Source organism: Amblyomma mixtum, chromosome 1 (genome assembly GCF_055824585.1).
Source record: "Amblyomma mixtum isolate Tamu chromosome 1, ASM5582458v1, whole genome shotgun sequence".
Classification (NCBI taxonomy): domain Eukaryota; kingdom Metazoa; phylum Arthropoda; class Arachnida; order Ixodida; family Ixodidae; genus Amblyomma; species Amblyomma mixtum.
This window is the reverse complement of record NC_143012.1, coordinates 254,827,224-254,852,835: the sequence shown is the minus strand read 5'-3', so window position 1 is coordinate 254,852,835 and position 25,612 is coordinate 254,827,224. Positions and strand designations below refer to the sequence as shown.

The 25,612-nt window shown below is 46.8% G+C and overlaps 1 protein-coding gene across 1 annotated transcript; it reads left to right on the top strand.

Moving 5' to 3' along the window:
* The first annotated feature begins 5,937 nt into the window (after positions 1 to 5,937).
* On the top strand, positions 5,938 to 24,964 carry LOC149371489 (uncharacterized). Its single transcript, XM_089585187.1, has 5 exons — positions 5,938 to 6,197; positions 17,891 to 17,958; positions 22,127 to 22,208; positions 22,716 to 22,831; positions 24,621 to 24,964. The coding sequence occupies exons 1-5, from the start codon at positions 6,137 to 6,139 to the stop codon at positions 24,666 to 24,668; spliced, it is 375 nt and encodes a 124-aa protein (XP_089441313.1). The 5' UTR covers positions 5,938 to 6,136; the 3' UTR covers positions 24,669 to 24,964.
* The last annotated feature ends 648 nt before the right edge of the window (positions 24,965 to 25,612 follow it).

Here is a 25,612-nt window from a genome sequence, read left to right as displayed (position 1 = left end):
TATTTATTCTAACTTTCGTTACCCCGCTAAAGGGGTGACACGGGTCTTTGAGATCGAAAATCGACCTAAATATCGAATTTTCAACCCCTTTTTTCCCGATTCTGACACGTTCGCATAGCCATCTGCGAATTTAGATGCAGAAATACGCCATATTTTTTGCCCCAGACGAATTTAAGGTACCGAAACCAGGGGCACGGCCGTTTAACTTAGATTAAAATCGGATCATGACATTTAGCTCTGTGTTGCTGCATTCTCTGTTTCAAGAATATTTTATATGTATAGCTCAGTTTTCACTGTAAAATTGGTATATTTAGAGGCAGGTCAGCTCTAAACAAAGAACATAAAATGCTTAATGCCTAAAAACTAAATAACTTTTAGAAAATACATGGGCGTATTTTATATCAGCACAAAAAGTGCATAAATAGTGCAATTTTTCTCACAATCAGCCTGTAAATGAAAAAATTAATTGTTATAAGAGCAGTCCTTACGAGCGCTGCTCCTTAGAGGTAACGGAGTGGATTCCAAGAGAAGATCGTAGCAGGGGGCGGCAGAAAGTTAGTTGGGCGGATTAGATTCAGAAGTTTGCCGAGCTGCGGTGGCCGCAGCTGGCAAAGGACAGGGCTAATTGGAGAGACATGGGAGAGGTCTTTGCCCTGCGGTGGGCGTAGTCAGGCTGATGATAATGATGACGATGATGATTATAATGGCTCAAGTAACTACGTCCTCGATTCCCGATCCTGATCTCAGAGGCAATGGCTCGCACTTAGCACTCGCCCCTCTGATCTGCTGATAATAAGCTGGCTTATTCGCTACTGTTACCAGTAGCAGAAAATATTTTTCCTGTGTGTACAAAATGAAGGTTATAAAGTTAATATACTGACTTCGTGTTGAGTCCTCGAATTAAGATCATCCTCCTATGATGAAGCTACAGGCTATAGCGCAGCACCACTGTGCAGGCGCGAGTGATTCGATGTTTATCACGATTATTCGTTTTAAACGAGTATTCGCAAAAGTATGGAATATTCGTAAAAATATTCAGTTGGTATTCGATTCAGTTTTTCCGTTTTACTATTCATACTTGATATGGCTTTTATTTAAGTGTTTTTCGGACACCACAAATGAACGCACATTTTATTGCGTTCTTTTTGTATTTCTTTTTAGATTCGAAACTTCCTTTAGTGCTTTCAGTTAACAGGAAGCCTACTGAATAGAAGGCAACTTAATCTAAGTTGAATTTAACTCAACAATAGTTTGTTAACAGCTAAATTTTCATGGAACTCTTAAAACAAGCTGTTTTTATAATATGGAACGGACAGTGTTTAAGCAGAATCCATGGAACATTCACTCGAAGCATCAAAGCATTTCTATACGGCCCAGACAAGACGTCTACTTAAAGAATAGACTTGAAGGACCACGCTAAACTTTTTTTTCCTTTATCTTCGTGCAGTAAAGGTGCACTTCAGCGAGTCGAAGTTTCCAGATGTACCTAGTGCTTTTTGCCAGCCGCATATTGCGCATATGGGGCGCAGATTCGTTGGGAAATTTGTGCTCACTGTACTCATGAATTTAAACAGGCGACACATAGCCAGTTGGATTATGAAGAGGAGCACCTGCCAGCCACCTGCGCCGACTACAATACCTAGCTGGCTTCTGGCAAACAATTACTACCACGTTTTAATGCGTTAGCAATAGAAGTTATATTGTAATAAGGTTCAAGGTTAATTTTTGAGTCAAGTATGTGGCTGAAGAGGAGGAAAGAAAAAGGCACAACTGCGGCTTGACAAAGGTCCCGACCCTTATGTTGCTTCTGTAGCAGTTGGGCGGAAAGAAAAATTGGCAACCCCCCCCCCCCCCCCCCTTTCAGAAAAAAGAAATAAAGCAGACGTTGCGTAAAAAAAAAAACACAATGATCCGCACTCCTGGCCCCTTACAATACGCACACTCGAGGGCCATTCACAAATGAACAACTAATTAAAAGTAACTGTAAGAAATCAACATCTGATAACAGATAAACAGCAACACATTCCGCACAGTATACACTGCATAGACACGCAACAACACGCTAAAGGAACACTTTTCGGATGTAGTTGACCGTTACGGAGCAAATGGAATTATTTGTAAACCCAAACTTACTCAGTGGAGAGGTAGGACATATCTTAGAGGGAGTAATTACTCCCTGGCATCCACACAAGCTCCGCCATACGTTCCCCTACACATTTGACCAAGTCCCATTGTGAAAAAAAAAAAAAAAGGTGTCCGACGTACTGGTCTGTACACGTTCCACCTTCAACTTTCCGCCTTTCACAGCTGTCCTGAGCCACTTACCACCTCCCACGGTTGATAGGCGCAAAGTTGACAGAGAGAATCCGTTCTCTAAACTTCTAGGAGAGAGGAGAGAAAGGCCGGGAGTTCGCTGCCACGAGGAGAACCCTCCAGAAAATGCATGACTACTACTAGGACTAAGAAGCAATTAATAGCAAGGCGAGGAACTCATCCTGACCATTGTCATCGCCTAATGGCTATGAAGCAACCCCGTAGTGACGCTGGGGATGACGTCGTGAGATGACGTCGCGACGCTGGAGATGACGTCGAGTGACGCAGGCTTGCTTCGCTTAATTTCCCGTCTTTTTAATTTCGTCTTTATGCAATAAAACCGCGTTATCTATAGCGTCACTACAACCTCCTCAGTGTTCTGGTGCGTAGCATTCCGCTTTATCTCCCATGTGAAAATAATGGTAGGGTTTTAAAGTAGTTACACCGAGTGCACGTGCGAAAGGATGTGTTTAGCTTGATTGGTTCATGGTTTTGCTTTGCTGGGTCGTCGGCACGTACGGCGACGATATTAGACTCTGGTCAAGCTCTGATCGAGGTTAAGCTGATCTGATTTGTTTGTGTCGCATTTGGAAGTCGATGAAGACGACGATGGGCGATGCACAGCACGAGAATATGTTGCAGTTAAACACGAGGCGTGATCGGTTGCGGCGACAGCATAGTGTTCTCGGGCAGTGGCCGCGGCGGGTTGGAATGCCTGTCGCGGCAATATTTATTTATTCAAGGTCAAGGTCATGGCTTCAGCAATGGCCGGGCGTTTGAAGCTCTGGTCGTGAAGTAGAGCCTTCGGTCTAAAAACATTCTCATCTAAACTCCCTGTAGTGTAACCGAGGAAATTGCCGCAAAAACATTCTCAAATTCCCTGTAGTGTAATCGAGGAAATTGCCGCTGGTGCCGATACCTTCGTTTAATTTTTTTTTTTTCACTATTCTGGCTGATAACAGCTCTGCTTCGTGTGAATGTAGCCTATTTTTCATTCGAGAGTGGTGATCCATCAATCTAAGTCAACTTGCATTTCTTTTCAGGGTCGCTACAGAGTTTTTGCGCAGAGGTACAGCATTGTTCTCTGGAAATCCCAGAAACAGCGCACGGACCGAATTTCTTCGTTCACAGAAGAAGGAGCGCCATCTGGAAAAGTGAGACGAATGAGAAACATCCTTACTGCCAGAGAAGGCAAGCTGATGCCGGCTATACGGCAAGCGCTCTTACGTGCACGCTGGTGAGTGCGCGCGCGCGCGCAAATACTGCGCTCACAATACGCTAAAAAAAAAAAAAAATGCTAATGGCGCGCTGAGAGGTTGTTGCCCCCTTTATTCCCGAGTTTGTATCGAAAGGCTTTGCACGGAGTCGCGAAAAGATGTTAGAGTAGGGGGCTTATACAGAACCGGGATGCGGGCTCGGATCATGACAGAACCATTTGCTGCCTGACAAATCCTTTCGCACTCGGGCGAGCGACGACGTCGTTGTTTACTGTTGTCTTGCTCGTTTGTCACCGTTCACTGGAGGCCCGCTGGAGTGACGGCATGGACCTGCATACGGGCCTGCGTAATGTACTCCACCTCGAGGAGGCTCTCGCAGAAAAGGCTTGCGTTCTTTTTAAATTTAAGGAAGTTCGTGAATTGTCAAGGCACCCGTGTAAGCAAAGAAATATTGCTTTTTCACTCGTGAAAAGAAAGAAGAAAAGTAAAGTAGCACCTAAATTTTTTGGTGAAATATGCAGGCATTTTTTTACTTTTACCCCATCGCAAAGCTGTGTTATATAGTTGAAAGCTACCGGTGTTTCCCAGTGAGACCTCCCATTGGAAATGTACCTGAAGCACTGCTTTTTTTTCCCCCAGGTCCAAAATTTACAGCAAGTCTCCATTATTCTGGTCTTTCTTTTTTATTCACGCAAACGATACGGGGAGGGGAAAGGGTGAAGTACGAAACCACACCTTGCACGTTGATATTTCTACGCAGCTAGTCACGATCATACAGCATCCTGATATTTCGCAATGCGCCTTAGAATATAGTGTGGTCGTTACTCTGCGATATTCACGCGTTTTATGGTGCTCCATTAGGTCTCGTTAAGAAATGGCTGCCAAGGTTATTTGTCAGAATTGGTGATGAAGTTGCCTCATTAACCAGGCCCATCAAAGAGGAGTCTCGCAACCACTGTCTTCATTTGTAGGCATCAAAGCAATCTACCGTCGTTGTTTAGCAAAGTTGAAGGACAGCTGGGGTAACGAGAGCCTGGATGTACTAATGTAGTTCATGAGTCATTTACAAAACTACGTAAAAGCTTTGCTTCTAAGATGGGCTGGTGTTCCGCAAAGAGACTTGCAGGCTCAAGCTCAGCATGCTGAAGTTAATGCTTGTTCCGAGTTTTGATAGCTAGCCTTTTTATCCGAGGTGCCGGCGCAAGTTTTAATGTGGCTAATCGGTTTTTTTGCGTGCCAGAGTAGAGATGCAGGCTTGAAACAGGCCGCAGTGAATGACAGAATGGCATGCTTCCATCCTAGTTCATGCGATTTTATTTGGGGACGTACGCCAGCTTGAACGACGGGGCACATTGCTAGAAGAAATATGAATGTAGAAGCGCCCACGGAACTAGAAAAGTAGAGCAGAATGGCACATTTCCGGGCTAGTTTGCTCGATTCCGTCTGGTATAGCCAGACTGAACGATGACACTCGGACGTAGAGAAGCAGGCAGGACAGTACTGTGTTTCATCGTTAAGTCTGGCCTACCCACGTAGTGAAAGGCTCCTCACTGATTTGAACCAGTTGTGCTTCTTGAAAGTAGCACATCGCAAGCTCAGCAGTCAAGAGGCGTCTCTTCTCTGCTCTCGAAACTGCACACATAACGAAAAAGAATCAGTCCAAGGATTGCGAGTTCAGAAATGCATATAATCTTCTTCCAACGACATTCGTTCTGGGCTCCCACTACTAGACGACGCAGCAACCTCACCCTAGCTGTAGGTTGGCTGTAGATGCGTTGTCTCCAAACGCGCTTTCCGCGAATGCCGACTTCGCCCAAAACAGGGAGACGCCGCTCGAACAATTGCATACGCCACGCGAAAGCCGACTTCTCGAAAGGCGGCCCACTGGCTCCAAAGCTTACGATGAAGACTTCCGGCAGAGAAAGGGAAAGGAAGAAGTGAACTACCACCACGTGGAAGGGTCGTGGAGGGGGCAGGCAGGAAGATGAGAGGGGGGCAGGAAGGGGGGCGGAAGGGAGGGAGTCTTCTGCCTGACAGCACCTATGGCCCCATCCGTTAGCGGGCACTATACACCTACAATTAATCGCGTTGAAACGGCCGGTCATCAAGACCTGGCGCCGGGAGGAGCCCACGCCCCGGTGATGCGTAGTGGCCAGGCGTCATCATCACCGCTCTCCACGACGAAGAAAGAGGAGAGCGAGTGAAGAACAGAAATGGATGAAGTGGAAGACGAAAGAGAAAACCAAGAGAAAGGGTGCGCTACGGTGATTTCTCTTTCTCCGGCGATCAGTCGCTCTTCGCGCGCACATCTGCGCTCCCTGTCCAGGCGCCCGCCTGCAACGACGTGGCCGCTGCCGAAAGGGGTGAGTGGTGTGACGTCGTGGAAAGAGTTCAGAGAAAGAGAGTTCTCTCAAGAGTGGGGAAAGACAAAAAAACAAACAAAAAAGGCGGCGGGCGACCTGTTTGGCAGTTTGCAGAGAATGGGCGGCCAGTGCTATATAGGGGAGGCCCAACCCAGTTAGCCTAGACTCCCGACGCAAGGTTGCCGCCGGTACGACGACGACGCTCTAGCGGGACCGCCAGCAGACGAGCGTACACCAGCGACCATGACGCAGCGCCCGACCCCGCTCTGCTTTCTGTTGCTCGCAGCCACGGCCGCAGCGATCGGTGAGTACGCGTACACCGAGAAGTGGTCGCACGTTCGCACCTTCAACCCACGCTGTTCCGCGCGGAGCGTGGCGAAGCGAAATTGACCGCCGGACAAGAAAGCTAGGCTGTTTCGTTACTTCAGACTCTGGAGGTGTCGTCTCGATTGGTCTCGGACGTTGTCAAGTGCATATGCCTAGACTACAGAACTGGATATCAAAGTCAGTTGTGCGCCCTTAGCCCGACGTGACAACAAGCTTCAGTCAATGACTGTATACTAAAGTCAGTGGTCTTTCTAACCATAGAGGCGAGAAGGATGCTCTGGGTGTCGTGACAAGTGCTTGCGAAGCAAGATATTAGCTAGCCAGAAATTATTGGCGCTGAAGTGGCATTAGGACGTTGGACGTAACAGTGAAACTGAATTACATTCCGAATGATTACTGACTAACTGAAAGTTTTCTTGTAAAGCTTCAACAGGCAAAAAAATTACAGGTGAGTTGGTGCGGTCTTCTTCCTTGGAAGAAAACTCGCGATACTGAATGAAAAACAAAAGGTCTTTCACTAGCATTGTTGTTGTGTTATTGCACGAAAATTTGTTTTTCGCGGTCTGTTGGAAAGGCAAGTGTGTTGGTAAAGATGGTACACAAAGAAAAGTTATCACACGTGTTGAGTGATTTTCATTAACTATCCACAGGATGTTGCAGACTGACGACGCGTAATACTGACTCGGGCAGAAATTTTTTACACCAACACAGATCACGTGGATAGACGTAGTTACTTCAGCTGAGAAGGAAGGGCGAAGACACAAAGGAAAACGTGACCGTCCCCTGGGTTCCTCATACAGAACTCGCCTATGCAGTCACTACATTTTTTCTAGGTCAAAATTTGTTTTTGTTCTATTGACCGAGTCCAAGCCAACGAGCACGTTTCTGAACGAAGTTGGTGCGTTACCTGAGCGTGTTCTAACTGCATTCTTTTGACTTTCCTTTTTATTTTTCTGGCGCGCTGCGCTTACCTCTCAGCGCTTCCACACATTTGAGTGAGGGTCAATGCCACCGTTCAAGCAGTATCGAAAAGTTCTAGTATATTGGTCTTGGGAGTAAAACCGTTTTCCGATAATAACTTCGTTCGGGCTACTGTAACGGTGCGTTTTTGTCGTACTTTTTATGATGCAAACGTTTTATTCGCACACGTAACCTTTCTTATTGCTCCTCGTACTGTCCAATTATCTTACGATCCGCGCCAGCTCAATCTCACCAAGGGACAAGTTGAAGAAAAACTTTGAAATGAACGAAAGGGCATTACGCAACACAGTATGCCATGAAGCTGCTCTTATCTTAGCGCCCTTCCTCCAATGGAAGGCATAGCATTGCCTCTAATCTCAACGACCACCACAGAGGTCTCGCGTGTGGTGCTACTTCAGGCTCCGAACTGCGAACGCGCGTGAGATCAGGCGGGCCGAATGGAGAAGAGGGCTGATGTCCGCGGACTATTGCTGGCGGTTTTCCTTTTGAAAGGCCGCCTGCACTGCGTTCTGCAACGGCTTACGTAGACGCGTGTTCTCTAGGCAGCCTTCTGTCGGAGTAGAGCTGCTTGCGTATCTGGATCGGATTGCGGGACATTGCGTAACATTCTCTTTTCTTAGCGCAGAGTTCGGAGGAGGATAAACTAGATTCAGACGCGATTACCAAACAACTCTGCTTTTGCGCAAAAGCATCGATCTGTCTTTGCTTTTACTTTGCCCTCTTGCCATGCCAGCTTCTGCACTACAGCCGAACATCTTTAAGTGACAGCACGCATTAGAAATGTGCTAGTGCGTGGTCAAAGTTACCTCCTGCAGTATCTCCTTGAGCAATGCCGCATATGTAATTACGCCTTTGTAGGACTTATGGTCGTGAAGCGAGATTTGGCCGCCTTTACCGTGCTCCGAGTTGAATGATTATTGCGGACATCTTCGTTGGTAAAGGTTATGACGCAGGTTAACTGTTCGGGCAGCATAGAGTTGAGTGCAAAGAAAAGTACACCGTTGTCGATAGGAAAAGGGTGTGGCTTTCAATATAGCTTTTTGGAGCTACCGAGGCAACTGATGTCGTGGGTGGTGGCTGGATCGTAAAGGAACGTTATAGAAGGCGGCTGTTACGACGCTTGTTCGTAACAGGCAATGCATGCTTGAATAAGTTCAACGCTTTTGGTGTACGGAAAGCTAGAGGCAGAAACTATATTAACATAACCTACTTACTTTTTACAAAGGGCAGCAGGCTATACAATAAATCAGTGACAGTAGCTTCGCTGACTGCTGTAGCTATTGGTAGCTTCACTTTAGTAGGAATTTAATGGTTGCATTTTATCTTCTCCCCTCTCTATTTCTTTTATTTTACCTTTTCTGCACCTCTCTCCTTCCACCTTTATCTCGAAAATTTCCTTCCTCACGCACAGTAGCATGCCAGCGACTTTTGAATGCCTGCTAAATTCATTTTTTTTTTATCACAGGGTTTATCTCTCACAGAGCCTATGCGCGCTTGGAATTTACGCTCTCGATGCGCAAACTCTTCTTTTCTTCCTTTTAAGTTTAGAAACGTGTTAGTAAGCGTGACACATGGCTGCAATAGAAGTTTTAAGGTAATGATTCTCTCGACAAGCGTCGTAGACGCTTGCTGGTCTTTCGTTGTGGGCGCGCCTTTGCAGTGTTAATTCCAGAAAGGTGACTCCAACCCTACTCAACATTCATAATGCCTCAGATTTCTCGCCGTAAAGAACTTCAAGGTCTTTATTTACTTCGGTGATTTGAACGAAAATGGGCTGCTCGTTTTCAAATCGTTACCGCAGCCAAGACGGGTCGACCGATACGCAAGTATTTATGGGTTTTTCGCTTTGGCCGGAAGTCGTGCAGCTTTCTACTTGTCATTCTTTTTTTTTTTCTGAAGGCTGTGTTGTAGCTTTTGTGATACGGCCCCAGTCAGGCCGTAAACGTTAACCCATTTCCCAGCTGCCTTTATCTTTATAGGCAAAGATAGGAGTGAGGAAACGGAAGTATTGCTTCATTTTTTAATCGCAGGAAACAAATGAGTGAAACTTGCAACAAAACAGTATATAATACCTGTAGTAAAAGCTCGGGAAATTAATGTTACAACCATTTAATGCTAAGCTAAAACTAATACGCAAAGAACTCGCAGAGCTAATGTCAAGGCCGCGGCAACCTCCCGAAGTAAAAATCATGGCTACTAAAGTAAAAGGGACAGAGAGAAAAACAGAAATTCTCCATCGAAACATTCAGGCGCGGCGTAATGCGAGAATGGCTCGGAGGAGTTTAGCAGAGACGTAAAGAAACACCCCCGTGCACTAATGTCATAGAATGCATTCTGATGCATCTATGCAAACAGAAAATACGTGGTTCGATATAAATTGCTTATGGCTTATGGGGGTTTAATGTCCCAAAGAGGCTCAGGCTATGAGGGATAAGTATTCCACGCGAATGCCCCAATAGCAGAAAGCTATACGCTCGTTGGTTTACGCAGCCGGGAGAAAATCGGACTGTATGTATTCTAAAGCATTTCGCTTATAACTGATTCTTGTCCCTTCAAGTTCATCACCCGAAAATTAATTTTTTCTTGCTTGCATTGTTATTTCCCACTCTTAAACGTTCAGCAACTTCACCTATGCGATTGCCATCCTCACTGCTCCGATGCCTCTTTAACTGCCACCATCACCTCCGGATGTTCTGTCTTCTTCCATAAAACGCTGTTCGTCAAAGTGAACTTTATTAATTGCCTCACCCATTTCGTCCTCCTTCTTCTTTTTCTTCTTCGTATTCGTCTTCTTCTCCTCCTCGTTCTTCTTACTCTTCTTCTTCTTCACCTCAGTAAGCATGGCAGTTGACCCGTCTTCCTCTTTGTCCTCTATGGCTGGCTATACCCCACCGTCTCTCTTTTTATAGCTGATGGATTCATGGTACTTATGTAAAACCTGTCAGCCGTCAGCTACCACTTTAGTGCATTCCTTATGACGCACTTATTTGCTACACGTTTGTGACATTGTCTTGAACTACTTGCCGACGTCGTATCTATTTCCCGACTTGTGCACATACTTTGTTTGCAGCGCTTGTTCCACAAAGCACCTGAGCGTTGAGAAGAGGTCATAGTTCAAATGATTAGGCGAAACTGCGTCAACCTTAGTGGCTGCAAGTTCGAACACTTCGGGTGCAAAACGCCTGCTTTCTTAAAATCCGGTTTCACGGGGAAGAATACGAAACAATCTCGTGAAATGTACCCTCGTTTAAAAGGACTGCTGTCGGGCTGGTAGGCCCTGGGGTTATGCGCCAGTAAGTTGAAAAGAGACGGGCTGCTTTTTATTTATTTTTTTGCTGCAACAGTGAAAGACGAAAAGATTTGTGCGTTTCGTAGCTCTTCATAGTTGCACACGATAGTCAAGTAGTCAAGATTGTGCGAACAGAAAGCTTCTGCATAGATTCAGGCCATTTATAAGGCCCTTAACAACATCCTATCATGCATGCGCTTTTAAATATTCAATATGATTTATTTGTTATCCTTCAACGTGCTCTGTCGGGCCCTGAAGGCAGTAGAAAATGTTTCCGACACCGAAACGCTCCGTTCGAAGGCTGGAATCAAGTCTGCTGAACGTTGAAACCCTATCTACGGCCACTCCTCCTTCTTCCATGGTACGCCTTTATTCCCATCGATAATCCGCGCGAGAACCGAACGTGAAGCGGCTGGAGGTTTCAGCGGAGATCTGAAACGAATGTGTTGTTGCCATGCAGGCTGACTTCTTTTGTCGCCGTCGGTTTCACTCCAAATTTTGAGCATTGTTACCATCCTCAGAAGTGCCACTAAGCTCTCTCTCCGCTATCGGGCTAACCTTTTCCCACCCGAATGCATGTTTCCGCTGGTGGTCTCAGGTGCTCCGCGGTCAGGGAATTCAGGAATTGACGACTCGCCTGCCAGCTCGAGCAACGGTGCATGGTTTTCTGATATTTATTACATGTTATGTCCAGTTAGAAGCCAGTGACCTTGTGCGAATTGTGAAAATCTGTCAGAGCCGGAGACAGTTTGCATCAAACATGGTTGGCTACAGCTCTCAGCGTGTTGTGCTCAGAATCATGTTGGCTTACTCCGACACTGGGAATAGGCGTTAGCATGACGTGCCTTTATCTACTAATACAATACTCAGTCCGTGCAGAGACAACCTCTGGAGCATTTGATTCCTCCGAGAAAAAACTCATTCGAAATCTCTGGCATGCACTTTGCCAATTCTCTGTCGTAACCACTGAAACTTTTTCCATTCCTCCACGCCCTGCACATGTGCCCCGAGTCGTCGGCTCTTTTTGTGCGTGTACGGTCTTTGCTAATGTCAGCATGGACGGCAGTCTACGCGCCCTGTGCTGTGCTGTACCGCCGCAATTCGCGTCGCGTTAAATGTCAAGAGGTGCTCAGTGCAAACACCGCTGAAATTTGATCGGCAGAGGCTATGTGCTGGCCTTCTGCGACATTTCTGCGTTGCTATCAGCCGACAAATTCCACGAAGGCGGGCGGTGAGCCCTTTGCGCTTAAATATTACAGAAATTACGCAAGCAAAGAGAGTGCGCACTATAGGATGTGACATGACCATATTCGTGGGAAAATGAAATAAAAAGAAAATTTAGATTTACGCAAACGCACGGATGGGCTCTGACTTTGAGATGATGCTTTCGGATAACGACTTTCAGATAATGACTTTCAGATACTATTGCAGCCACTGTCCAGAAATGCACGTGTGCAATATATACTAAAACATAATAGGAGGTTTTAATGTAGTCTTTATCCTCGCCCAAAGCAAGAATCATCTTAACCTGATCATTATGCCAATAAACAGATCTCTTATTTCTTATCCAGACACCAAAAACCTTCTTATCTGCCTTATTAGCTGCCTTGCATTGCTTAGTAGTGTCAACTAGATCACTATATTCAGAGCACGCGTAGTCGGTCAAAATGCGAACGGTTCTTGAGGTGCACTGAATAACCAAAGATTTTTCAGAAACCGGGTTTATAGCTCAGAGTGACAGTGCAGCGAATAGTTGGAATGTAAGGCGCTGCCTTTGTTTGTCACGCACGAAAAAACAACGTCCCAGTGCCAAGGACTCGGAGTTGACCTAGCGCCGCATTGTCCTCCGTCCCGAGCGTCGTTTGCGGCAAATACGCTCGCGGTGTTTCCCCGGCGTCGCTAAGCCATCGTCTTGCGGCAGTGGCAGAAAAAAAGAGAAATACTGGGGCGCGCGCGTGGTCATCACCTTTGTCCTTCACGGAACTGCCGGCCTAGTCTGGTGCAGCTATAAAAGAAGGTCTGCGAGGAAAAATGGCCAAGAACCATAAAGTCACTCAAGGGGAGCATCACGGAAAGTTGGCAGTGAAATGGAATGCGCCGAGACGCCTGCCGGCCGTCGTGTCGTTTCTATATGGTCCCTGAGGCGCGTGGCGGTGACGCCTCCTTTTCAAATGATCAGAGCCGAAAGAAACAATGGCTAAAAGCAACGCAATGCGCGCCCGTCTAGACGAGCACTTCCTCGCTTCCTTTAAAATAGCATTGCCGTGTTTGCTTGAGAAAGTGAACTTGAGCCACGCACCGGGAAGCCCTAAATCCAGCTCCTTTATCTCCCTCGCTCTTGCTCGGAACTCACGGCGTGCTCTGCAGGAAAGCCACGATAAGTGAAAACATACAAGCCAGTGGGTGGATCTCTCAAATAGGGGCTCACCACTAGAGCGGGGTTCGGCAAATAGCGAGCGGAGGCGAAGAAAACAAAAGGGCAAGTGTTCGTCCATTATTTGATGAATGTACTCTTTGTATATTCTGCTGTTCTAGAATTGTGGACATCCAAGTGCATACCCAGGGAACCACAAGAATAACGATGCATTTGCTCAAGATAGCCGCCACTAAGAATGCAAAGATAAGGCAGATAGGCTCTGCATACCCTTCAGCGATCTCAAGCACCAGAGGTGCGTTGCAACACGGAATCATAGAAATACAAAGAGTACTCAAGTGGTGTTTTGTTGTAGCTCTTTCGCGTAGCGAGAAAGTTGGAGAAATATTTCATGTCAAAGCTCCAAATAGACATTTTTGGCCTATTTCAGCTCGAACTACAGCAAAAAGAGAAATATGACGTTCGGGCATTCAAAGCAGTCTAGACAACTTAAAAGGTAAAGTGCTTGTTAGAAGGAAAGAGCTCAAAAGGTTTGCGTAAGCCTTAGTTTCGGAAAGGCCAGGAAAAGAGTCCTTCTTACCTTCAACAGATTTGAAGCATTGCGATGTAGTACTAAATAACTTTATTAAAGACTATAGTGCGCCGTACAGCATGGCTTAGAATATCCCTGGCCAAGGGACATATACATGCACATTGCGTAGATCCCCCCTCCATTAATTTTCGACGCACAAAATGCGCTGTAAACTGCACGGAATGATAACTAATGACGGCTGCTGCTTTAGACCAAAGCAATTCATCGGTATTGAGTGCTTGCTGAAGGCCGTTTTTGTGTAAATATCTTGTGCTTCCTTTGGTTTACATGAGTGTTAAATTCATTCAAATGTATTACGCGACTTTGTAATCTATGGCTGGACAGAGTGGTCATGTGACCTGTAACGCTTATTAAAGGCATAGCTCAGTTCTGTATGGGGTACATTTTTGCTCATATTTGTAATAAAAGCTCGGAATTCCAGCTTACACAGCGTAATGCACGCACAGAAAAGTTCATGAAGCGAGATGAGCTAACTGAGGCCTGGCACGGTGCCCTCAGGCGCAAACCGTATCGCGTATCTCCGCTCGCAGTCCGGCTGGGGATATTTGGCATGGACGGGCGCCGCTAATGAGTCGACCTTCGCTCTGAAAGCCTAGGGAGTGGCAGGCGGCAGGCAACGTCCACCGAGTCGAGTGCCGCCACGCCTTCCGTGCGCTATACTGCTAGCCCTCAGGGCCTGTCTAGGCTGGCAAACGAAAGGTGCCAACGACGCAGTTTGCATTTTGACACGTAAGACCGTTCATGCAAACAACACTTCTCAATTTTTTCTTGAACCAACCAAGAAGACCCAACCTGAGTATGACGACGGCAATGAGTGGGATGTACTTTGCCGGAGAACTTGTATGCGCAACGGCACCTGTATGGGTTTTGAAAGCATACGCTTGCCTGAGTGTCGTCATATGCGACGTGAATAACGCCTACTGTTGAAACTGAACTGGGCGCTGGTGCGGGGTTTACCACCGAGGTACGACTTACTTAGCCAAACAGCCATCCAGTGCCGGTCTGCACGCGCTGTAGACTCTCGCTGCCCGGGTGCCCGAAGGCCACGACAGATGAAGGGAGGGAAAATATGAAAGACACTTCGCGCGGGTGTGAGTTCGAGTGTTACGACGAAAGGGTTGCCCAAGCTGCGCACACCTGGGAGCCGCTCCCTCGACCTTCGCGTACCGTGGGGCTAATGGAAAATGCAAATCAGGTGAAGTGTCTCAGTTACCGCTCTCTGAGTGATGCGCCGCACCCTGAGTGTCCGTCGAGGTCCTGTCACTTGTGCCGCCGGGGGCAGTGTGGCTGGAGCTGTGACTTGTGGCGCTGTTTCGGTGTGTTACGAGATCAGCTGGACGCGCTGGAAGGTCGCAGTGACCAAAGCGGTAACAAAAAGCCTTCTTTTTGTGTTTAATCACGCATAACTTAGAAGTTATAATAAGGGAGTAATTACTCATTGAGATCCACCCAAGCGCAGCCATACGGCTACAAAGGAAAGCTATACAGCTGTATGAGAAACTTCGCAGTTAAAGAAAAATTCGTCCTGATCCGGGGTGCGAACCCGGGACCACCGCTTCAGCGGAGCAGTCGCTCTACCAATTGACCTAACCGGGACGGCAAGCTTATGGTAGGGCGAGAGCGAATTGATCAATAACACAAAGTGGGAACAGTGTTGGTCAAATGTTTTCTTTAACGGCGAATATTCTGAGAAAGCTGTTTAGCTTGCCTTTGTAGCCGTATGGCTGCGTTTGGGTGGATGTCAATGAGTAATTACTCCCTTGCTACAAATCTACTCCACCTTCAGGGATTCCCCTAAACATTTGACCATAACTTAGAAGTTCTGGTAGTGGAGAATCCGATGCAGCAAATTTTCATTAAAATAGACAACTCTGATGTGGCAGCTATGGAAGGAATTAGCCGGCGGACTGGCAATTTAAAATGCAATAAAAAGACATTTTAAGCGTGTTTTAACAGCTCCCATTTGCCCTGCTGTGAGAACTTTGATGTAATTAGCGCCAACATTTGCACAGAGTGAGGTTTGGGGTTGCAGGGTTACCGACATCGTGTTTAGCCACTTGGCTGTATTTGATAGTTGCAGACGCAGTGCCTCATGGGTGTTAATTAAATGCGCCATATTTTTGACCGTCTTTTCGCTGAATTTTTTCCTCGTGATCACACAGGCGCTTTAACGCGTCCGCATACGTTTACAAATAATGACGTAGCTACGCACGCTCTACATTCAGAACTTGCGAAACAGCTCCTTAGTTTTGCCAAAGTTAGCTTTCGCTGGTGACAGGGACTAAAGTCAAAGTAGAAAAGACGGTTGTTGTGGCAAGCCGACGCGCCGCGACAGCAATGAAAAGCAGCCGAGGAGCATGATTGATTAATAAAAAAAAAAAAAAAACGCTGCTCGAGTTGGAAAAAATCAGTGAGCAGGACGCGTCCGTCAAAGCGTGTTCGCTGTGCTGGAGACGAAGTTGAATTGCGTAAACTCATACCGAACCACAACGGCAGAGCCGTGTGAAGCATATAGATGAACAATGCGCTGCCGCACAAGGAGCGCATTGCATCGCTTCGTAGCACCCGGGAATATTCATTCACATTATACTTGCAAAATGTGCTCTCACTGTTTTCTTATATCTGACACGTGCGCACACAGCAAACGCATTCTGATAAACACGATGTTGAAATACGTTTGCTCGGCTGTCGCCAGTGCTTTTATGTGCCAGTGCAGGGTGAGGAATTCTCACAGCTTACTATTGTTAGTTTCTTTCCTTTCTGGCTGGTACACTTCGCAGCTGTAATGCACAGATAACAAAATAATAAAATAAAAGAAACGCCGAAAACGCAGTGCCGTCTCGGTACAAACTCAACGTAAACAACGAATTCCACCCGGCGTAAAGGATGTCGCAATCGTCTTGCAGCACTTGGTGCAGGCAGCAGTTCTCTGCTAACTGAGTTAGAAGACCAGACTGAGAGCGCTCACCGTCATATTAGGCCTTGATCCAGTCTTTTCTTTGGTTATTATGGTTATTATTATTCTCTTTATTTGCGGAAACTACGCTCTTGGCACGGATCGTGCTGGAGTTAGACCTTGGAGGAAGCTTTACTATATCTATAATTGCCAGGCATCGCTTTCCTGACGCTGTGGTCAGCACTAGCTTACAGACACTCATATCGCTTATATTATCATACACTGTTCGCTTTCCATGTACGATGCACATTGCAGAGGCGCGTTCACACAGTTCTGCTACCTTAATTGTTATAACGCTATATACAACTTTGAAAGCGCTGATCTCATTTTACGACTTGGGCCTTGAGCACGCCATGGTCGATATATGGAGCGGGGTTTAAATGTCCTATCTCTCCTCGCAAGCCTTCTAAGCGTGTGAGCTTTCACTGTGGCGTGCGCTCTGGAAGCAGGCGTGGAAGGCTTGTGGTCGTTTTACGCTTGGCCACATTGGTCGGAGGAAGCTGTGAAAGATGGCCGGAAACCTCTCTTTTGAGTACTATTTCTGGACGTGACGCTTCGTTGAAGGCAATTTGAACTCTCAGTTAGGGCACGTGGATCTTCACCACCATATTTAAACTCAATCGACAGTTTGATCTAACCTGATTTTGAATTAAATGACAAGAAATTGTGAGCCCCACTGTCAAGTGGCAACGGTCGTGCTCACTCTCCTTACAGCGGTGATCTGCTCTCCTTTTACTATTTCACCGTAGCGGTGACGTAGAGCTTCGAGCATTCGCCTTGTATGCAGGCGGTGCGGGGTTCGATTTCCAGTGCCGCAGGGCACAATCATGTTTTCCAATGGGTACAAGCTTTCCTCCGACCTGCCCCGTCGCGGTGGCTCAGTGGTTACGGCGCTCGGCTGCTGGCACGCTCGATCCCGGCCGCGGCGGCTCAATTTCGATGGAGGCGAAATTCTAGAGGCCCGTGTGCTGTGCGATGTCAGTGCACGTTAAAGAACCCCCGGTGGTAGAAATTTCCGGAGCCCTTCACTACGGCGTCCCTCATAGCCTAAGTTGCTTCGGGACGTTAAACCCCATTAAACCAAACCAAACCAAACCTTTCCTCCGACTTGATGCTCGGCTTGCCTGGGGTGAAAAGCTTAGAAAATGACTCTTCGACCGCACCTTGTGCACATGAAAAATGCCTTGAGCCACGGCACTCTTTTTTCCTTGCGCTACTAAAAGTAACCATGATGAGACCAGACGATGTTTTAGCGTACGCGACAACCACGCACGTTAAACTCGCAAAGTAGCGCGCTTAACGAGAGCGTATGACAACGCTAGACTTTAAATAGCGTTTGGCGGATGCACACTACGAAACAAGCTATTTTTTAGAGCACGCTTTCATTTTGCGCATGTTTTCGGGTGCTATACTTAAACTGCGTAATGGTGCAAACGATGATAATATTCTGACAGCATGACCATATTTCTTACCCGCAGTGACCATCACGAGCGCACAGACTGCCGATGACAACAAGATCTTGGTATCAGCGGCGTGGCTGTGTGAGGTAAGCACTTTAGAAGTACGGAGAGTTGAGCTAGTTGGTGCATAGCAGGACTGAACAGCGCACAAAGGACGAGGACACAGAGAAGAAGCGACAAGACACGAGCGCTTGCAAACTCAACTCAACTCAAAACTCAAGACACTTCAGCGCCTGTGTCTTGTCGCTTCTTCTCTGTGTCCTCGTCCTGTGTGCGCTGTTCAGTCCTGAGGTAAGCACGCTAATCACGAGCGATCTGGCTAACAGCCTGAGAGTATTTTTAAAACTTTTCTCGTCAGGCACGGGCTCAGCGGAACGATTTGTTCTCCTTATTTTGTTACGTTTGTGGGCAGGGATCCCATGACGCCTATGAACCATGCGGTTGTTGAACTTTGAAAAGAGATATTTCTTACTTTTTCTTCATCGAAGACAACAAGAGAGGAATAATGAAGCGGTCAGCGTCGCTGAGTGGCCATGTGCTAAATTAAGCAAGCCAAAGAAGGTGCTCCTTTAGATACAGCGCACGATCACCGCCCAAAAGTCTGTTTTGTGAAACAGTACCCTGTTGGATGCAGTATAACTCATCGTTATTAACGCGACAGCGTTAAAGGCACATTTCCGCAGAAAATCCGGAGCCGGTGTTGTCGGAGTTGTGAGCGAAAAATCACCAGTGTGGCTCCGGCAGATGGTCCCTTGAGATCAACCTACGAGGCAGGTGGGCAACCTAGATCACTTGACCTTGCGGCATCAAGTGAGAAAACCGCCCACCGTGGCATGTGGGCCTGAACTGCGCGTCCTCCAATTCTTCAATTCTTGGAAGCATTCCTCGTGTCGTGGCTGCTCTCATCAGCGCCGTGGGCCCCGTTGACGCCTCCACTAAGGTTTTCTGCGCACCTTTGTGTACCGCACCTTCGAAGGACATCGGTGTTGTTGGCTTCGCTGAACTCGCTGCCATCCGGGAGAGAGACATCCGCCAAGCCAGCGGCCTCCGCGCGTGAAGAAGCTCCGATCCGCGTCCCCTTCCGGCACGCGGAGGGAGGGGGGTTTACCGAACTGCGCGACACCAACACTATCCCTTTTGTCCCCAGCGACGACCCGCCACTGTCCACTTGCCGCCACCAGGTGCAGATGGCTCTTCTTGTGCAGTGCCGTCCGGGCAGTGGCCCCTCTCTGAACGTCGCCGCTGCAGTTCGTTCACGTGAGCGCGCGTCGCCGCAACGTCCCTTGCTGAACAAAGGGTGAACGTTCTTCCATGTACCAACGCCGCCTCGAGGAACCGCTCATTTTCGCTCCTCAGGTGACCTTGCGGCCGGCGTCGAGCGTAACAGAGCGTAACAGAAGAACGCGCAGCCAATGCCCATGCGCAAATCATTTTGACGGCGCCAGATGGCGCCAGGTACCCGGATGCTGCGCGCGCTCCTGCAGCATCGGGACCAATCAGCGCATGCTCAGCGGCGGTGGGCGGGCTCCCGGTGCTTCGATAACTGTACGGTACACATTATACTAAAGATGTCTATTATTTTCCCCTTACAGTATCCTCTGAAAATGACAGTCCACAATTAATCTCATCTATTTTTATGCATCGGAAGCAAATTCTTATTCTCTAGATTTTAAGTGACTGCAAATGAAAGCTGTAAAGGATGTGGATTTAATTTGCGTAACATTTAATGTTTGCTTCGGCTAGTGACAACCGGCGCATAATCCGTCTCCTTTGGTGCAGTGCACGCCCGCAGCTCATAAATGAGCCGTAGGCTCGCGTAGTACGGACAGGCTCGCGAGCGAAGCTTCTACGAAGCTCTCCGCAGTATGCTGTGGGTATAATGAAAATCTATAGCAGCACACACGACATTAACTTTACACACAAGTGTAAGCGCCAGCTCATCCCCGCCGACGGAGATCCTTCGCCGGAGGGCGAGCAACCCGAACTTTGAGTCCGAGCAACCCGAGCAGCCGTGGGAGGAGAGAGTGATGTGAGGAGAGGATGAGGAGGACGAGCGCTCGCGCGGCGCTTGAAGAACAACAGACTCAGGTGTTGGACACGAAAGAAGCAACACGGCCTCTTGTTAACCCAGAGCTCCTTTGTAACGAAAAGACGAATAAACGTCTTTTGAATTGTTCGTTTATCCTAACACAAGCTAGTTATGAATTTGCGGCTAACATATGTGATTACAGCAGGCTTAATTAAGAATGGAATAATACGGGCTGTCTTCCCTTTTTAGCAGACCGAATCCGCCTTTTTACAACTCCAATTTTTTATTCTTGCGTGCGCTCCCAATAGACGTACGCTGAAAGTAACCGTAGAAGGTGACTGGTCCCTTACGTATGTTGTAATCCACTTCAGGCGGCATCCTGATTTCTCAGGGGTTGGGTTGTGCCCAGCAAATAAAAACGAGAGAGAGAGAACCTCACATCGCTGCAGGTCTTCTCTATGAGATGAGTGTCTGCGGCCTGCTCCAAGTTTCTGGGATTGGTTCTCTGAGGTTATTGCGGTTGAAAAGTTCTTCGAATACTGGCTTTTGAAGATGCTTTTCATTTTATTTCAACTCTATTAACAACATCGCTTTTTCGTTGTCATTTCATGATCTGCTATCCATTTTTTTTCATATTAAAGTGGTTGTGCTATATTTTTGGTTGTCTTTAAGCGGGCGTGGGACATCGACCTAGTTCGACCCACCTCTGTTTCCCAGGAACAATTTCGATGTCCAATTCGCGCTTGGGCGCAATTGGCACATAATTATTTCACTCGCGGTTACGAGACCTGCTTTCCCCATCTACCACAAAACGTGGCGAGATTAAATTTCAACGGACATTGACACACCGACCCTTCAGCTTTCGTTTTTCTGCTTGTAATAATAGGCGCGCCTTTGCTAGGAGCAGAACGCAATGGATTTTTTTATCTTTTTCTGTTGAGGCGCTTTCAATATTGGGTTTACCTCAAGACAGGCGCCTAACGCGACGTCACAAGCTAGCTGTAGCTCCATTCGGCGTTGATTACGCTGTATTAAAGCATAGATACATCTCACCGCTTCGTTCCCAGTGTTCACTGAGCGGACACATTCGGCGCATTTTCGCGTCTGGTGCCAGCCACAATAATATATACGTTGCGGTCGTCGTACGATTTCTGCTCTTGTCTTGTAAGGTTCTGCGGCTATCGACCGCAGTGGGTTGTACGGCCTCAGAAGCTTAAGCGATATTCCATTAGAATCTTGGCATGAATAAATTATTGCGCTCTGGTGGTTTATAAGTAGCGATTCTTGATGGATGACTGTTTACTCAGTGCTCGACTAAGCCATAAGCCACCTCTGGAGCGGTCAGCGCCCGCGACAACCCGGCTAGCGGAGCAAGATGGGCTATTTGAGGGCTCAGAGTAGTTGCCAAGGGCAACGGCTCCCGCTGCTGCCTTGTTAAGCAGGGCGACGCTCCCGGCGGTGTATAAGTCGACGGGAAACGAAGGAGGGAGAATCCGAGGTTAGGGAAGCGGGAAAAGCTAAATATCGGGCAGTAATTTTCTGCACTTCTCTGGCGCGTTTGAGAAGAAGTCTTCTGGGAAGGCATCGCTCGCAAGGAGCCCTGCTACCTCTAAGGCGCTAGTATGGATAGACGTAGAGTTGAATCAGAGCCTGTTTAAGTACCTTGGCCCCATAGGCTTCTTGTGTTTTTGAATGGAGGCGAGCACTACCTTGCTGAGGAGGCGACGCTGTCACCCTTATCCCTCCAGCTACCAGAAATGAACCCACGTAGTCTCAATTAGCGCGTAAAATACTTATGATTCTCGGCCATCAATGTATGCCCCATACTGTCTATACATTGCTAGAGTGTTAGCACTAGTCGCGTGATGCGACTAGTGCTAGTCCAGATCATTCTCTGTGCTCACCTCATGCAAGAAGGCCAGAGCTCTTATTTCCTCTCGCTTTAGTTGTTACTTTCCTAGCTTTTCTTTCACAGATCTCTTCAGCGTTCCTTTCATTTTTAATCTGCACGCGTCACTCTTCTTTTCCCTCCCGTGCTCCATCTGTAATAGCCATTTTGTTTTGTCCCCGTTTTCAAGTTTACGAGCTAACAAACTACAGCAAAACCGAGTGATTCTCACGTATTCTTTACCTTGTATAAGAGCGTCCGCAGCATTCGGCGGATCTAATCACTTGCGGTGACTCGGCAAGTGGCAAATTCTCACCTGTACAAACTATACTCGTAGGGTCTGGAATGTCCCGAAGGCAAAGAATGCACTCTGGAGCAGCCCCAGTGCACATCAGAAGACTGCTCCCTCAAGCCGTCATGTAAGCTCTTTTTTCTTTTTTTCTGTTCCACCAATTTGTGTTTCCAGTTATTTTGATGAGTGCTTCTACCGTGTTGTTTAAGGAGCTGCGACAGAAATAAAATGAAGCCCTAAAGCTATGAATAGCTTTTACCGAACAGCAGCGAAGGTGTTTGCGTGGTCTACCTGAAGGCGATAGACGTCGTCCCCATGAAAACAGCTACTACATTGTTTAGTCAGGAACTACCACTACACGCGCCCACTACTCCCATCAGCAAGAACCCAATAAAATATGCGACATTTAGCAATTTGAACTGGATAAATCCTACCACCGCCGGAAGATCTTCACGAAAAGCCAGCGATGTTCCAGGTTTCAGTTTTTAATTTTTTTCTTTTAGCGTAGGTCAGTCCTTGAAGGCACGCATGGAACCAAAGACTCCTAACAAATATAACGGAATGTGTTGTTACGTTCTGTTGTAGTTACATTGAAAGTAACAGTTATACATTTGAACAATTTTCGACACTCCAGGTTCCCCTCGGCTTGAGAACTGCAAGCCATGCAATCCAGGCTGCGCACACGCCATCCTGAACAGAGGTGCTTCCTCAGGCTGTCATCCCTGCTTGTGCGAAATAGCCGTTGTTCGGGTGAGTTTGGCTTAAGTCTCTTTCCTGCGACGCATGTTCTATATGTTGTATGTGTTATATACCGGGTGTCCCAGCTAAATGTAACCAAACTTTTAAAAAAGGCGAAGTGTCCTAGTCCAGTGAAACCAACTGAGGGTGGTTCATAGTCGCGTGGCCTAGTCTTGAGTATTTTTTCGCTCTTCAAAGTTAATTAATTAGCTAAGTTTAATTCGCTAACTTTTTAATTATTGACTTCAGGAAGAAAGTGTCAATGCAAAAGTTTTAGATCACCTCGAAAAACCGCTAGTAGTGCCGTTTTCGTCAAGTTACGATTTACGTATCTTTATTTATTGGCCTTAAAAGAAAGTTGTGACGTGACCAGCTGCTCGCTCACTTCTCTGCCCCAATGTCTAATCGAAGAGAGGACTTCAGAAAAATTGAATTTTATTCTTCTTGGGACGTTGAAGTGGCACGGTGGTCATGTGGAAGCTTTTTCTTATTGTGCGGGTTGTGGTTAAAGGCCGGTAAAAAAAACTACTTTACGTAAATATTACTTTGCTGCAAATGTCTCAGTAAGCTGTTTCTCAAAGCGATCTACAACTTGACACTTTGTCCATTGACACTTTGTTCCTCAAGTCAATAATTAAAAAGTTAGTTAATTAAGCTTAACTAATTAGTCAACCTTGAGAAACGAAAAAAATACTGCAGACTAGGTCACGCGACTCTAATCAACCCTCATTTCGTTTCATACGGCTAGGACACCCCGCGTTTTTTAAAAGCTTGGTTTCATTTAGCTGGGACACCTGGTATACGCGCCCAGCGGCTATCCGTGGGCGAGGAAAAACGAGTGCGGGTAACGGTAACATAACGTTGAGCAGAGGGCTGGTGAGGGAAAGCACGGTGGAAGGTGACAGCGGAGGGCTCAGCTGTGTTGTCTTGATTCTAACATAGATGGCGCTATCAAATGCCATGCGAAGCTGAGAAAAGATATACAGCACCCGCAAAGAGCACAGCCCCTTCCTGAGTTTAGCGCATTACACGACATGTCGTAAACGTGGCGTAATTTTTAGAGCGCGGCTCTTATGCGCCCGTTCCTGGCTTCTGCGCTGTTGTCGCCGGTGTTGTAGATCTAGTTGTCGGCTTTGTCGGCGTAGTCGTCGGTGTGACCGGCTGTCCAAGTAGCAGATCGAAACGCCACCTGGAAGGTGGCTGTCACGGGAAGATCTCGGAGGTGGCTAGCAGCGCAACACGACACCTGCCAGCCATGAAGAGCTGCGCTCAGATTTCGCATTACAGGCTATCGTAATCGCCTGTCATTTTTTTTTAAATGTCCATACTATATTAAGGGCTCGATGAAGCAACACAATGCTTAATCGAACACGAGTCCATTGAAGGGCCCTGCGTTTTAACAAGGCTATAAACCCGACTTCGACCACATTGAGGTCAATAATCTTTCGATAAAGATTACTCAAACTTAGCATTTCACTGGTGGTGCTTCAATATTTACTACATAGTATCTTTAACACAAAAGTGGCGGCAGTCGGAATCTAGTGGATTAAGAAGCCAGAAAACTCGTCTGCACTTTACAACTGAAGAATTGTTTGGCTTAGGTGCGGAATTGGCTGAAGACCAAAGAAAGAGAAAAAAAAATTGACAGTTCAAAGGCGGTTGATGGGCTACCTGTTGCAATTCTCTAAGCTGTTTGCAACTTGCAACACTTTTTTTTTATCTGCGCCTTGTGCTGAGCTTGATGATTTCATAGGGTGTTTGGCATACAGGCTGACAACTCGTACTACTTTTAATTTTTCAGAAACCAGAAAGACTGACGGAGGAAGAGCCATCCGGGAACAGCAACTAATAAGACATGCTACAGAAACACACGCAAGAACAGCCCGCCGCCCCGCGCACCAGCGACAAACCAAAAGCAGGAAAATCTTGCCGTGATTTGTCAGTCAAGTCATTTTATGCACGGCTGCTTTTATAGTGAGCCCACAGAAAACAGATTATTTTTATTTTTATCGTAAATTAAATTGTGAATTTATTTTTTAAAGCTAGCGCGTCAGACCAGAGGGCAATAAGCATGCACGCAATCATTATTATATTTACACCGCTAGCAAATTAAGATGCACAATAAATATGTTTTCGTTGTTTGTTTCTTTGTTGCATGAAGCCTCCTTGCATACAACCATAGGTAAGCAAGACATGATGACAAGTCCGAGGGCATGCTCCTTGGGCTTTCTTGCCATGCGCCTTCCTTTAAGTAACAGCCCTGTTGATGTTGTAATAACGCTGAGCTATTTTCGGCGCCTGCGTTTTCACGCCCACATGAGCAAGAAAACAAAAATAGAAATTTCTGAGTAGACGCTCCTTTTTCAGTGACAACTTCAATGGCAACTCAAGGGTGGGCGTCATGTGAGGTGTCAGATTTGAAAAGGCCACCATATGGTTTACAAAGCTTTTGCTTTTGAAATCTCTTGGCGCTGCTAAGACGTTTTTACTGCCGGTTCGCAGGCTTAAGGGACTGAAAGTTGTTTTGGGGCTGAGTGTGTTCAAACCCTCGCAGAGTGAAACAAGTTACACCCTGCCCGCTTCACAAATGTACTCTAGGCATCCGAGCTAAAAAAAAATGTTAATTAAAGAAATACAATTCAACTTTAGCTAAACAAGGTTTAAAAAACAAAAAGAAAGAAAAGTAAATATTGATAACGTCTGCACCCCGACCATATACTCTTATACAGTTTATACAGTACATCTGGAGTGTCCTGCAAGTTTAGCGTGAAGCCTGCGGTGCGTGTCAAATCG

Bases quoted from the DNA above. Each gene is read 5' to 3' on its own strand.
- LOC149371489 (XM_089585187.1), top strand. From the start codon at position 6,137: ATGACGCAGCGCCCGACCCCGCTCTGCTTTCTGTTGCTCGCAGCCACG. The intron at 6,198-17,890 runs GTGAGTACGCGT...TCTTACCCGCAG, and splicing joins AGCCACGGCCGCAGCGATCG to TGACCATCACGAGCGCACAG. The intron at 22,209-22,715 runs GTAAGCTCTTTT...TCGACACTCCAG, and splicing joins CTGCTCCCTCAAGCCGTCAT to GTTCCCCTCGGCTTGAGAAC.